The sequence below is a fragment of the Hetaerina americana genome, unplaced genomic scaffold (assembly GCF_022747635.1).
Source record: "Hetaerina americana unplaced genomic scaffold, ioHetAmer1.1.p SCAF_263, whole genome shotgun sequence".
NCBI classification, from domain to species: domain Eukaryota; kingdom Metazoa; phylum Arthropoda; class Insecta; order Odonata; family Calopterygidae; genus Hetaerina; species Hetaerina americana.
Window position 1 is genome coordinate 86,165 of NW_027286834.1, and position 15,405 is coordinate 101,569.

Consider the following 15,405-nt stretch of genomic DNA (forward strand, 5'->3'; position numbering starts at 1 on the left):
GGATTAGGTATTTGTAATTGTTTGCATTGCGATATACATATCGTTATTAAAAGTCCGATTTAAAGGTTAAATTGCTGCTTTCGGACAAATGCGAAATAAATAACAATAAAAAAAAGATAAGGGTCAGAGGTCTTTTAGGGGAATTAGGCAGGGAGCCCCTGAGATGCGAAGAGAACAAGTGAGACGGAGACTTTTAGAAAGGTTCAGAACAAACGAGTTTATCAATGACACTAAAGAAATTATTATGACCCCACATTATTTAAATAGGTTAGACCACGAAGATAATTCTTGCCGACGACGCAATGATATTGGCAGCCAATCCGATAGAGATGGGTTGGCTAATGACCTAAAGGCTATTCAGGAATTGTGAAAGGTATGCCAATTATAATTAAACCTTTAAAAATCTATTGTTATGAACTACTGGAAATTTCATCCCCCTACCCAAACTGCTTACAGCATTAATAATAGCATGAAAGTAAAATCTATAAAATACCTAGGTATCACTAATACCCGTGATCACTCGTGAGGTAAAAGTGATATAGACAGATGTGCGCAGAAGATAAACCGAGAATTGGGATTCGCCAAGACGGTGTGGGGGAAATAAGTACCAGTGACTTCAAGGGCGGAGACTGAGTTTGCATGTGCAGTGCAGTGACAGTAGAATTTCCCCCCCTTACTTTCCAATTCATCATGACGTATCCGGTCATGGCGGAGACATGTAAATGGTTGCAGTTCATTTTTATTCCCTTTTTTCGTATAACAAATTACTAATTTATCATGTGAATTAACCCTTCTTTTGAATTAAGTCTTCCTCCGGCCTTCACACAAGTTTTCACGTTATTCGATAGGTTGAAACAACTATTTTCCCTTTCACTCCCATATCTTCCCTTCATCACTTACCCTTCCCACCTGGTGCTTGCAGGATATTAGTGTGTAACAACAGTGTATTGGTATTCATGTATATCTTTAGTATTTCTCCTCGTGCTTTTGCCGCGAATAGTGCACGGGAAAAACGAATGCTTGAATCTAGTATGTAGTCGACAGTCTCCCTCACTTATTTTGCGACAATTGCCTGTACTGCCGATCTGCAAGTACACGTAATTGAGGGTTGAATTGTATCTTCTATATTGGACGCTAAACCACACTATTATTATTTTTGCAGTAGTTTCATATTCTAAGCACGAGTCTTTGCATATCTGAAGGTTCTCGTCCCCTATCTTGTATTCAATGTGGTACGCATTTTGTGGTTCTTTCGTTTTCACGACCCTTCGCAGGCCCTTTTCTGCACTATCGCCGCAGACTCTACGCGGAGTCATAACAAACGACAACCATGTCCTTTCAACTTTTTTTACGCCACAGTTCCCGACTAAGCTTTTGATGGAGGTCAGCCTCTTCACGGCCCCTCCGTGAATAGTGTGCACGCCTTTTCCCCGCACGAGATCGGATGCGATGGCACCGCAATTATTTCACGTGGTCCACGATTTCATCGGAACACTTCCGAGTTAGTGGGTTGGGAAAGTCATTGCTCAAAGACTCGTGTTTTTTTCATTTTTTAAGAACAGATAGCGGCCGGCTAGCAAAAAAAGGCGGAGGTCTTACTCTATGAGCCGAAACGAACGTTGTGTGGTTTACTTTTCATGTTGTGAAAAGAAATTAAGCGCTACAATGTTTTTTAATATGAATTACTACTTCTCTATATCAAGCCGGAAAATAATTGTCTCTTCAGACTTCTCTGACTTCTCATTACACTACAGTACAACCTGTCTAATGAAACCGAACTTCTTTGAGGTTGGTCCGCATATTCTTCTCATTTGCGTGCCCCACGAAAAGTGTTATATAAAAGTTAGCCATTACTTACTTGGGTGGAAATGTATAAAGAGGAAAGTGCCATAATTGAATTATTTATCCTGTATGAGTTTCAGCGAACAGTATTTATAACTTAAATAAATTTATATATTTTTAAATTAAACCAATTAAACAGTTTTTTCATTTCCTCAGTATAACAATCCTAGGATTGGTTTACTGCAAACCCCCATTCTACTATATTTGAACACAAGGGGGAAATATTCTAGGGAGAATAATCTAGGTTTCCCGCTGCCTTCCACATCGCAGTACTGCGACCAATACCATGAACTATCGCCCGCATCTGTGGCAGCTACCACCAGTGCCTAATGGTGAAACTGCTGCCTTTCGCCATGGGTTCCGGGTACCTTTTTTAGTATGAGTATTTATCTCGCTGCCTCGTTCCGAAAAAGCATTAACATTAATTTTGAAAAATTTTGCCGGTCACGGGAACCAAACGAGTGACCTATTGTTCCACAGGGAGATACGCTACCTCTGGTCTACCCTCACCCCCCAAATACTATCATAAACCCGTTATTTATACCAGTTTATGGGACAATAGAATGTCACTTTCCTAAGTCGGCATCTTGGTCCACATGAAAGGCTTCAAGTAGGCAGCAGGGTATGAGATGTCACCGGATTATATCTCAAGCGAGGGCGAGGGATGGTTAATTTGCAAGGCCACGAATGCCCCGCGATCCACGGAAGGGGTGCGAGGGTGGGAAGTGGTCGTCGGAGGGGAAGTCGCTCGCGAAAGAGGCCCATCAGCGATTTAATGAGGGGAGGCGGAGAACACGTGTTCCAAGTGTTTGGGTTCTGGGCTGGGTATTTCCCGGTTCCACGCTTTCGCAGCAGTTGTGCGGGGGGGCTGCTATTCCGGGTGTGCGACCCGTGGGTTTTCCCACCCCTGCGCCCCCCAATTGCCCCGCTCGCCATTCCCTTGCCCCCCCTCACCCGGGTGACACTTCTCGGGGCACGTGGGTTGAAATCGCCATTCACATGAGGGCGAATCCGAGGCGCGACTCTTCCGGGCCATCGCTATTGTTCCGATCCGCGCCGCCTGTGGTTGTTTCGCCGATTCCGCCGACTCAATATTGCACACGTCGATATTTCTCTGACGTAAAGCAAAAATAATTTTAGGCCATATTTTAAATATTCGAATAACAATTTATTTCCATAAGGCTTCGCGCATAATATTTTTATGTTTTTGGTCGACACTACTCGTTTATCATCTGATTTCTTATAAAGAACGAAAAGTAACGATTTTCCACCAGAAAAGTTAAATTTTACGACCGGGTTTCGATGTGTTACATTATCTTCAGGTCTTGCAATGCATCGAAACCCGGTCGTACAATAAATCTTATCTAGCGGGAAGAGGCCACTATCCTTTCTATATTATGTTCCACCACATCACGCCTCAAGCTACTCATTTTTTTCTTTTTTAGAATTAGAAAGATTTTGTCTTCGCTTTTAAACTTTTTTCATATTTGAGTGAATACATTGTCATAATTTTCAGGTGGCTCTGATCTCTCTGTTGTGCCATCTTGTTTCGTCGCGTTGGCATTTCTATGGAATAAACATCTCAATCCTGTCACGCATACCGTTTTAAAACGATTGCGCTCCGTGTCAGCTGATGCGAGTTTCCACACACTCAATGATGGAAGCTAGTAGTGTTTTAATTTCTTCCGAAGCCCATTGAAGTTCTCTTCATTCCATAGATGTCCTTAATGCTTCCATTTCATTACTTTCGCGAACTGACCTTTCAGCTTGCGAACTGCCCGCATGAACCCGGGGCCTCCGGTCAGTAGCCCAGAAGTCTAAAAATCTGTGGATATCACACACCGTTGGGAATTTCATTGGGCAAATTCTACCCCAATTCACTGGCCGAATATCGTCTTTCCAACGAGAACTTGATAAATATATGCAGGAAGTTTTGGTATGAATCGCAATTTCCTGTGGGCTTTCCTACGCAATATTTGTTCCAATTAATAATGAGCATTTTAAAGTGCACCGGGATTGATTGACATCGTGGCGTCACTCATCGCGAGAACACGGTCACGAGGCGCGCTCACTATTCCGTGATCACAGCTGCGACCCCGGCATTTGAAATCGAGAGCCTTTACGCAATCTGTCTCTTCTGCTCAGCACGCAAGACTGTCAAAAACAAATATTGTTATTCTCACGCACCTGCGATGTATAATCTTTAACATATCGCCCATCCAGGGTTTTGCTGAGTGCATCACTTCACGCCAACTATTGAGAATCAACTTGTTGCACGACTGTCTCCTCCATCGTCGATAGGCATCGACCATTTTAATTAATTTCCACTCGGGTTGAAGGCAGGATCATTGTGACCAATCAGAAACTTCGAAACGCATACAAATGAATAGCACCCTCAACGAAATCTGTTCCCTATCTTCGGTCACCTCAAATGTCACGTGTCCTGCCGGAATGAGATGTATTTTTTTACGTTTTCCTTCAACTTCGAATGTCTCCAGAGAATTACTCAGTCAAATTGATTCATAATTATATAAAATAATATTTCTACAGCGGAGATCGTATTGTCGTGATGGCTAGCGCATTGGCTTTCCACCCCTAAAGGCCCGAGTTCGGATCCCGGTTGCGACAGGAATTAATCCGCGGTGCCCCGATCCCTGATTGTGGGTGCCGTGCGCTACAATTCACAGGTTGAAGGGGTCCTGGCGCGGCAGAACCCCTGATCGCGCATAGAGACGGGATAGCCGTTTCTCGTCGGGCTGGCGCCAACCAGGTGGACGGCCTTCCCTGGTGGTCGGCTCCTCAACCACGCGAGGCTGGACCACGCCCGGCGCATTTCTCACTCCGCGTCTCCACAACACTCTCATTCAAGGTACGCCCATCGACCACAGCCCCCCCCCCCCAGCACCTAATCGAGCTCCTAATCATCTGTCGGCCGGCCAACGCATTGGCAGGGCTGGGCGTGTCACCGAGTCTCTCGAAAGTGGGCATGGGAAAACCTTGGAAAAATCAAAATGGGAAATCACCTGGAATTTCGCAGTGAAGCCTGGAGAAATTATGCTATTTACCAGGAGATATCAAGTTGAAGGAAAAAGGAAGAGTGAAATATTTTCTCCAGTTGAATTCAACGTGAATAACTAATGCTGCCATTATTTTCTTTCAACCTAGCAATTTTCAATGTCTTATTTATTCTGCAATGATGGAAAGAATTGTGCGCGACACCTACGTGCATTGAAGGAGCATTAGTGCAGCCAATCACTAAACAAATGCCTGCCTACAGCCGCTGCGCGCACTACAGCTGAATAGAAGTCGTGATGCTCGTCCTTACTTCTTCGTGTGAGAACAATGCCACGGTGACGGATAAATACTTCATTTTAGGGATGATTTGTCCATCCAAACCGACCAATGAGACAAACTCCTCCAACATCAAGGAGCGCTACAATATTCCCAATCGATAAAAAAGAATTTCAAAATCTTTCCATTGTATTTTTTGACTGTGAATACTCAAGGAAATGCCAATTCAACACGAGGCCATGATTGCGTCATTCAGTTCGCCACGATGAGCTTGCATCGACGAATTGCATTTCCTGGAAGTTAGTAATTAAAAAATAAACGGAAAATATCATTGAACGGTTTACATCAATCTAATGCTTTAAAAATTCAAAATCTCCGCAATAGGATTCCATGCGACGTATTCATTATATCGCTAGTTGGATTATGAGTATATATAGGTGAGCCATCATATTTTGGAAACTATTTTTATTAATTCGCAACTACGCATGAATTTCTATGGTGTTAGAGCTGAGCTTCTGAAACATTAGCGGGAGTAAAGTGAGCATTGGCCACAGGGGAGACTAGGTAGCCCCGAACCTTGAGAAATGATTTGTTCCATGGAATCCTGGAACCAGAGAACCATTGGATCGCTGGCCGCTCTGTAGCAGGTTATCTTAAGCAGGTTGATTTTTTACGAAGTGCACCCGCGAATGGCCGTCACACCACTCCTTCCCTCGTCTCGGCGGGGAGTCCTATTTACAAAAAGTTTCCTCCATATAATTCCACCATTCCGTAGTCAATGGAAATAAGAAGAAAGGGGATTTGGTAATCTAATATGGAAAAGGTGCTTTATTAATCAAGATATCCCAAACCATTCTTTCCAAATTTGTAAAATAAATTTGAGTTATGCAAACTCAGGAACGTACCCTAGTTACGACTCCATTTCAAATACTTCCTCAAATTGATAATTTAAATAGTTGGCAACACAACACCAAAAAATATGACTTAAGAAAATTCGAACTCCCTGAGAACGAAATGATATCGACCGCCAGCAATCACCAATTGCCCTAATGTCTCAAAAAATAGCCAGTATGGGAGACCACCTGCCGAGCGACCCCAAGGTGGTTTGCAGGGCAAGGTGCAGAGGCGAAACTTGAGTAAATAGTTTGCACGGTAAACACGCCACGCAGATCGGAAATCGTTCAATCTAACGATTTTCAGTCAAATGACTATCCAGTGGTGTTTATTTGCTCAAGAGAAATTCTATCATATTACCTCAGGCAACGATCTCCTAACAAAAAACATGTCCACCTTCAACAGTTTCCGTTTAAGGTATAACGGCGGATTGAACGTAACTTCGCGAAGACCCACATCTTTCAAAGACTCGTGCCTTTTTGTGATCATATTTACGAGAAGTCTCTGCTCGAAATACATAGGATTCAATGCAATGGCGCCAATTGGTTATGATAATTTAAAAAACCTCACACATGAAATAGCGAACAAACAAGGCAGTAATTGTGACCGCCGAAATAATAATCCGTCCCTTTAATGAGGCCCCCCGAATTCATCAACATTACCCGCCAAGGTAAGCGGCGAACGAAAGCGGGTTAGGCGGGTGCGACGAGGGAGGGAAATCCTAAGCAATTCGACGGCGCTGAACGACAACACATCTTAAGGTGTAAAGATCAATTAGCGAGAAGCCCTAAAACTTCGCCTGGGGGATCGAAGACTTCCAGAGTTTAACGCACCACGAATGCTGCCCTGTATCTTTAATCTTGGCATTGACAGAGGAACGTCTCATTCCGCAGGCCGAGGGCAAGGCTGTCACGTAACCCGACCGATTGGGCATCGTTAGCGCATCGGAACTCATTTCATTCCATTCAGGGCTCTAAGGGTGCATCGGGACGGGGGCGGCGTAGGCAAGAGTGGTTCCGCGGCCAGGAACCCAGCTTGATTGGAAAGTCGGGGCAGGAGGAGAGAGAGGACTCCGGGGCGTGGGAGTGGCGGTCGTGTCGTGCTCCCCCGCCCACTTTCCCGGAGCACCCGGAGATGGCAGCCGGAGGAGGAGGAGGGAGAGGGGGTGGAGCATTCCGGTGTGCACGAGAGAGGCGAGTGGAAGTCGGTGAGAGGGAGATTCGAAAGCCGACGACGGAAGTAAAAGTGCGTGATGCGCGTCTCGTGACGCTGCCCCGTTTCACTTCCGCGTCATTCGGCCGCGCGTGAACGAAGAGCGCTCTTCTGGCAATGGGGATGGGAAGGCATTACCGGAGTCACGTGCAATGACCGCAACTGCAACGCCCAATTATTTAGCGAATCAATCATGGATGGAAATGTTTCCGGGGATCGATAGTAAAACACATTATATTTCCGAAATTAAATTTAATCCACAAAAAATTTACCAAATAATGTCATTTATTGAGTCTTATATATATAGTATATATATATAACTTTTATTACAGGCCGGTATATTTATAATATTTTTATTAGGTAATCTTCCCGTTAAGGTAGGTTTTTGATGGACACAGCTCCCAAATAAATATTTTGACTCCTAGCAAAACAAAACATCCTACTCTACATCAGGTCCCTCTTCAGCTCTGAGTACTTTCTTCCTCCCTTCATTCCGTCCAACATCCCTATCCTCTTCCTTCCCTTTCCTCGTTTGCCTAACATTCTCCCCTCAATTACAGTCTTCAACATCCCACTGCCGGTCAACACCCCCTTCATCCACTTTTCCTGCCTCCATAGGATTGCTCCCAACAAACCCCTCTCTTCGCTCACCATACCAAGTACTTCCTCATTTGTTTTCTTCTCTGTCCATTACTTCTCCATTCTTCTCCAAACTCACATTTCAAAAGCCTCCAGTCTACGTCTATCCTCCTGCTTAAATGACCACGTTTCCGCACCGTACATAGCTGCGCTCCATATCAAACTTTTTACGAGTCTTTTCTTAATATACGAGTACTTACTCAAAGTGCCTGTCATCAACTCCCTCCTTGTGAAAGCCTCTTTGCCTAGGGCAATTCTTCTCCTTACGTCCCTGCTACTATGACCATGTTGGTCCAAAACACTTCCGAGATACGTAAACTGTTCTACCTGTTCTAGTTTTTGCCCTCCTATTTTAATGTTTAACTTAGCCTTTTTCTTTCTAGAAAATTGCATAACCTTTGTTTTATTAATATTAACTCTCATCTCATACATGTCGCACTGAATTTCCAATTCACTAAGTAATGCTTGCAACTCCTTGGCTGACTGACAAACTAAAGCTTGATCATCAGTGAACCTAACTGATTTTACGAATTCCCCGCCCACTTTCATTCCTACCTCGCGTTCTTCCCATGCCTCTTTAATCATTTCCTCTGCATACAGGTTGAACAGCAACGGTGATAATGGGCAACACTGCCTTGCACCTCTTCCTGACACTGCCCATCAAGACTCCCCGTTCCCCATATACACCTGAGCAGTCTGAGACATATACAGGTTGCGGATTATCCTCCTTTCCCTCCAATCTATTCCTATTTTATTCAATATACTTTTTAGTTTTCCCCAATTCACTCTATCAAACGCTTTTTCGAAATCTACGAAACAGGCAAATACCTCCTGGTTGTGTTCTATATTCCTCTCGATTAATAATCTAATTACTGCAATAGCATCACGCGTACCTCTTCCCTTCCTAAACCCAAACTGATCATCTCCTAAGAATGTCATCCACCCTCACGGCCGTATTTAGTGCCATCTTCCTTAAAGCCCTTTATATCTCATCGTCCAGTATGCCTGGACCTAAGCTCAGTAGCAGTAGCTCAGTGGGTAGAGCGTTGGACTATTGACCGGAGGGTCCCGGGTTCGATTCCCGGGAAATGCACTCTGAGCACCAGCAGCTCCACCCAAGCTATGTGATTTTTCGTGTATAAAATATGGCTGTGGTTATATATATATATATATATATATATATATATATATATATATATATATATATACTACCTTGATCAAAAAGTTCCCGGAATAACCACCGTGTGGCGCTCCCATCGTTCCGATTTGAGTTCTGTTTTTTTGTTAAATTGGTACATCTGTTGTTGATATTCCCTTTAAATCTTAGTGTCATAACTTGACATTTGCAAAAGTTACGTAGCCAAGAGTACATCTATCTCTGTGTGTGTTGGCAATTTTTTACAATTGCAGAAATGGATTTAAATTTGCAACAACGAACTTGTATTAAATTTTGCGTAAAAAACGGATTTAGTGGCGCACGGACGTTGGAAATGTTGGAAAAGTGTTTCGGCAACGATTCTCTAAAAAAAACGGTCGTTTACCAGTGGCACGAGCGGTTCAGAAGTGGTCGTGAGTCAATCGAAGATGATGAACGCAGTGGCAGACCATCGACATCGAAAGTCGGTGAAAAAATTGATAAAGTAACAGAAATGTTGGTCAATAACCGCAAATTAACCATCAGAGAAATAGCGGAGGACTTGAACATTGCCTATGGATCCGCCCAAGACATTGTGGTTAATGATTTGGGTTTCCGTCGTGTAGCAGCAAAATTGGTGCCAAAAGACCTCAATTTCATGCCAAAAAGAGACCGTGTTGACGTCGCAAAAGACATGATTTGCGAGGCTGAATCCGATCCCACATTCATCAAAAGGATCATTACTGGAGACGAGACGTGGGTTTATGAGTACGACACGCAATCCAGACATCAGGCAAGTGAATGGCGTTCACCAAATGAGCCGAGACCAAAAAAACCACGTCGTTTTCAGTCAAAAAAGAAGGCAATGCTGACGGTTTTCATGGATTACAACGGTGTAGTGCATCATGAATTTTTGCCAGAAGGCCAGACAGTAAACAAAGAGTATTATTTGGGCGTTATGAGACGTTTGCGTGAAGCAATTCGCCGAAAGAGACCAGACATGTGGGCAGAAAACTCGTGGATTTTGCACCATGATAACGCACCGTCGCACAGTGCTATCATTATTCGTAATTTTTTGACGAAAAATGCAACAAATACCATCCAACAGCCACCGAATTCACCTGATTTGGCTCCCTGTGACTTCTTTCTGTTCAATCGAGTTAAAAAACCATTACGGGGAACGCGTTTTAGCAGCCGAGAGGAAGTAATGGAAAAATCGCAGGAAGCACTGATGGACATACCGAAAACCGAATATAAAAAATGTTTCGAGGATTGGATCAAGCGCTGGCATAAGTGTGTTGCAGTCGATGGGGATTACTTTGAAGGGGACAATATAGATTTAGATGAATAAACTTGTATTTTTAATTTTCTGAATAAATTCCGGGAAATTTTTGATCAAGGTAGTATATATATGTATATATATATGTATGTATATATATATATATGTGTGTGTGTGTGTGTGTGTATATAACAAACGGCAATATATATATATATATATATATATATATATATATGTGTGTGTGTGTGTGTGTGTGTGTATATAACAAACGGCAAACGAGGGGTTTAGGGTATCTGTTGGGCCTAGGGACTACACACTCCCGTTCCCAAGGTCTAACTTTTCGTGATAAATGTTTTCAAATAATGTCGACTAAAATTAAGATGGACCAATTAATGAACCTACTACTATTACCTACGCCCGGCAGCATTCGTTTGCATATTTGAATGCGTACGTCACAAAAGCTATCACTTTCAGAATTGCAACAATCGAAATATTTAAATTACATAGTTAGCATGACACGACTGAAAAATTAATAACTTGGGCACTGAATCGATAATAAGTATATAATAAATGTGAAACTCCAATAGCCGTAAACAGTTTACCTTTCTAAACAAAGTAAAAATGAAATTAGTTGGCTAGCGGCACAAGTCAAGAAGGGGTAAAAGGTAAAAAAAAAAAGGAGAGGATAAGAAACGTATTCACCTTTCTTGGCCGTAAGAGCTCATTTCTATCAATACGATAATAAGTACATTATGCGGAAGGTTGACGGTGGACATGACGAATTACGCAACACCAAGGTGCGATGCGTAGCGAAGGAGAAGGTCCCTATACTAAATTGCCCTTATCTAAGCACTAAGCATGTTGTGGCCAAACACAGCACTATTACCCTGTTTCTTCAACACATATTTTTAGCTTTGATTATCAAAACGCGAAAATAATGTGAGGAAGCAGAAAAAATGGCAGGACCACAGCAAGCTTGAATCAATGACGAGGGCATTACTGCTTCGGTCGGCAAACTCACTTGATGTACGATAATTAGCTATTCACAATGAGTGCCTCAGGAACACTACTTTTTACTGTTCACTTTCAAAGGCCTAGTTTTTATATTAGCATACTTTCTGAAATTCGTCGCGCAAAAAAATGCTGACGCCTTAGAAGTGAAAAGAATCATGCATTTTTCTATGGAAATTTTTCTCCTAATAATAATTTAAATAATTATCGCAAAACATATTGCTCAGTGACAATACTCAAGAGCAAATAACGAGCCAATTTTAGAAATAAATCGCTAAAAAACCTTGGCTAATAATTCTTTACTAGAATACCTGAAATCAACGCAATGTTGCAATGATTTGTCCTCACTCAGTCGTCACTGGTTTTGACAACGATGGGGTTTGCCAATTTATAGCTATTGCAGGCTCAAGATGCATCTTTACGACGTTTAACGCTCTAACAGGCATCGAAATCTCCGAAACCATTGAAAGCATCACGTTCCGAGCTATTTTCTCGGAAATTAATTCCGTCACTTATATTTAATCGCGATTGAAAATCGTCTCAATGTTTGCAAAGAACATGAATCAATGCTCGTACAGTAATGGTTATTAGAAACGTATAATCACTGCGTCTTTTGTGACTAAATAATCTCATGCAAAGAAACATTATCCACACGGCTTTCTACGCAGGTTAGTATATATATGTGTGTGTGAATATATATATATATATATATATATATATATATACACATACATATATATATATACCATAAACACAGTAATCAACCCAAAGGTCGGTTTGGTAGGTCATGGTAGAGTTCACCCAGAACTAAGCCCTACATGAAGACGTACATCCCGTCCAAACTACGACAAAATGCGACAGTAAGGAACCTAGTTGGTACAACGGGGAAGTCAGATCGGCATTAAGAAGGCAAAGAAAGCTACAGTCAAATTTCAAAAAGAGTTTAAAAAGTGACGATTTAGTTTATGTGAATGCATCCAAACAGAAACTAAAAGAATGTCGTAGTAAGACGAAAAGTATTATGCGCACAGCACTACACTCTTTTAAATCTAAAATGCCAAGCGAATATCTTGAGGAAAATTCAAAGTCATTCTGGGCCTATGTTAGGGAAATACAGGGTAAACGTCCAACTGTTCATTCTGTGAAGACGAAAAATGGAGAAATCATTACAGATAGCGTGAAAAAAGCAAATATTTTAAACCATTTTTTTCCAGAGCGTCTACAATAAAAACACAAACGCACCAAACGATCCTCCACACCCACCCGGGGAACACATGAGCGATCTTACACTGACCAAGCAGGGAATAGTGCATCTGCTCCGTAGTATCAAAGCACACAAGGCACCTGGTCCGGAAGAAATACCTGCTAGAATATTAAAGGAATTAGCTGAAGACATTGCCCCATTTTTACATATTGTTTTTCAAAAATCGATAGAAGAAGGCTCAGTACCTCGCGACTGGAAGCTAGCCCATATAACTCCCATCTATAAAGGTGGCGATAGGGATAAACCAACCAATTACCGACCCATTCCTTTAACATCGATATCTTGTAAAATATTGGAACACATTATTATCACTAACATTATGAGATTTCTTGATAGTAGGAAAATACTAATCCACAACCAGCACGGATTTAGGAAAAGCAGATCTTGCGAAACATAACTTGGTCTCTTCATTCACGATGTGCTTAGATAGGGAGAAAACAACACACAAGTCGATGCAGTATTCCTGGATTTCAAAAAAGCCTTCGACAAAGTCCCACACAATAAACTGTTACATATACTTAAATACTATGGAATCAATGATAAAAAAATTAAATGGATTAGAGACTTCTTGTCAAATCGCAAACAAATAGTAGTCATAGATGGGTTGTCCTCAACGGATAGAGATGTAACTTCGGGCGTCCCCCAGGGAAGTGTAATAGGGCCTCTTCTGTTCTTAATGCTCATTAATGACTTAAGCACACACGTTGGTAGCAATCTGAGATTATTTGCTGACGACACGGTGGTATACAGGGAAATAAGGTGCCAACGAGATCGCGACTATATTTCATAAACTACGAAATAGAGGGTTCAGTGCTAACTAAGGTAAATCAGGTTAAATATTTGGGGGTAGTTCTAACACATATAAGGACAATATGCGGATCCGCTTTAAAGAAACTCGGCTTCATTAAACGGGTGGTGGGGGAAATGTAATGAGAAAGTTAAAGAGAGGCGTTATTTTGCTCTAGTTAGACCTCATTTGGAATATGCCGCAACTATTTGGGATCCTTGGGAGAAAATTTGGCAAAAAGAATTATATAAAATCCACAGAAAATCCGCTAGATTCGTTAAAAATTGTTATGATAGGAACACAAGTGTGACAGGTCTCTTAGGGGAATTAGGCTGGGAACCATTTGAAGTACGGAGAGAACAAGGGAGGCTTAGACTTTTAGAAAGGTTCAGAATAAACGAGTTTAACTATGACAGCGAAGGAATTATAATGGCCCCACACTACTTAGGTAGATCAGGTACAGATAGATACAAATACTCATTCTTTCCCCGAACAATCAGAAATCATAATAGTAAGAAACCAAAGTCGCATTATAAATATTAAAAACATTGATTTACAAGTCGGAGCAAAGTTAAACACGGCAAAGCTGTTAAGTAAACTTTCAGGTGCTTGTGTATGTAAGATGTAGTTTGAGTGTTTGCATGTGTGTGGGGTGTAAGTGTTCTCGCATGAATGTATGCCATGTTTTTTGTGGATGTATGGATTTGTGGTTCTGGCATGCGGTTTTTTTTCTTTTCTAAATTACGGGTGGTGTCTTAACGCCCCGTGATGTAGATGTAGAAGAGGGTACTCCTAAGGGTTCGGGGAAACCCTAGCGGAAGGCAACCTTGCGGCGGCTTGCGGGGTATTAAGTAGATGTAGATACGGCGTGTAAGTATTCACACATCAGGGTAGGGGAGCCAGTTTCTTTCCCTGTGCCGGTTATGATTTCTAAGGAAAACCTGATACCCGAAAAATCACATAGCCTGGGTGGAGCTGCAGGTGCCCAGAATGCCTTGCCCGGGAATCGAACCCGGGACCCTCCGGTCAGCAGTCCAACGCTCTACCCCCTGGACTACCGCGACCCACTATATATATATACTTGTGATAATAAATATATCCATACAAGTCATGATCCGTTCCATTGAATTGTCGGCGACGCAAACGCCATTTTCGGTTGAAAGAAGGCATGGACTGAGGGAGAGAGCTACTTAGGGCTGGTTTAAAAGAAGAGAAAACGTAATACGGTACTCACCGGAGGTGGTTCGGAGCTGAACGACGGAGCATATTCCTTCACCGAGGCTGTCGATAGCGAGTCCGGAGATGGAAGTTGTATCACGGACACTCCTCCCTCCGCCATTTGTTGCTTCGTGTCCATAGTAACTCGATCGAAACCTTTCAGCTCTGCGGTTCAAAGCGCTCTCTCCTCTTGGTCAGGGCGGATGCCTCGCAGGCAGTGAAGGACTGGAGGATTGCTGCCTGGCCCAAGTCCTTGAGAACCTCTCGCCGCTGTGCCTGTGACGCCACTGAGTCTCTTTCGCCCGTGCCTCCGCAGCTCTCTCTTCCCGGCGACGGTGATGCACGCGGAGGATCGCTCGCTTCCCATTGGTCGGTGGGGGAGAGCAACCCCCTCCCCTCGCGGGCAACCCTTTTTCCCTCGCTGCCCCCCCTCCCCGCCTCCTGCCCTCCTCCCCCCCCCCTTTTTAACTCTCTCCCGAAAACGCCTCTCACCTCCTCGGGGGGCAGTCAAACCTTCCACGAAGCGGGTCACGTGGCCACGAACCCCCATTCGTGAAAAACAAAACTTGTTACTGTCGGTACCGCACTGTACTCGTTGTGACTGCCCTTTAAGTGCACGCGGAAGGGCGGGAAGGTTTCAAGTGACGTCGAAAATTAACATGCAGAAAGAACTCCCATTGACGAAAAGAATGCTCCTCGTGGTACGTTTACCATTAGTACTCTACTTAAGAATTCCTCGGACAAGGGAGGTTATTCTTAGGACAGAAGATTCCTCGATGGGATTTGAGTGAAATTCAGCCAATGCATAAGCAACCCGACACTTGCTTTTGGGG

At 42.9% G+C, this 15,405-nt stretch overlaps 1 protein-coding gene across 1 annotated transcript in view; it reads right to left on the reverse strand.

The window, feature by feature from the left end:
- The window catches only part of LOC139689643 (uncharacterized), a gene marked incomplete at its 3' end in the record, with an annotated part of 97,473 nt that extends 82,609 nt beyond the window's left edge, over window positions 1-14,864 (reverse strand). Inside the window, exon 1 of the mRNA XM_071586822.1 lies at window positions 14,589-14,864. Coding sequence (XP_071442923.1) covers window positions 14,589-14,711 — 123 coding nt within the window. The remainder of the gene's footprint in view (window positions 1-14,588) is intronic.
- Between the last annotated feature and the right edge of the window lie 541 nt (window positions 14,865-15,405).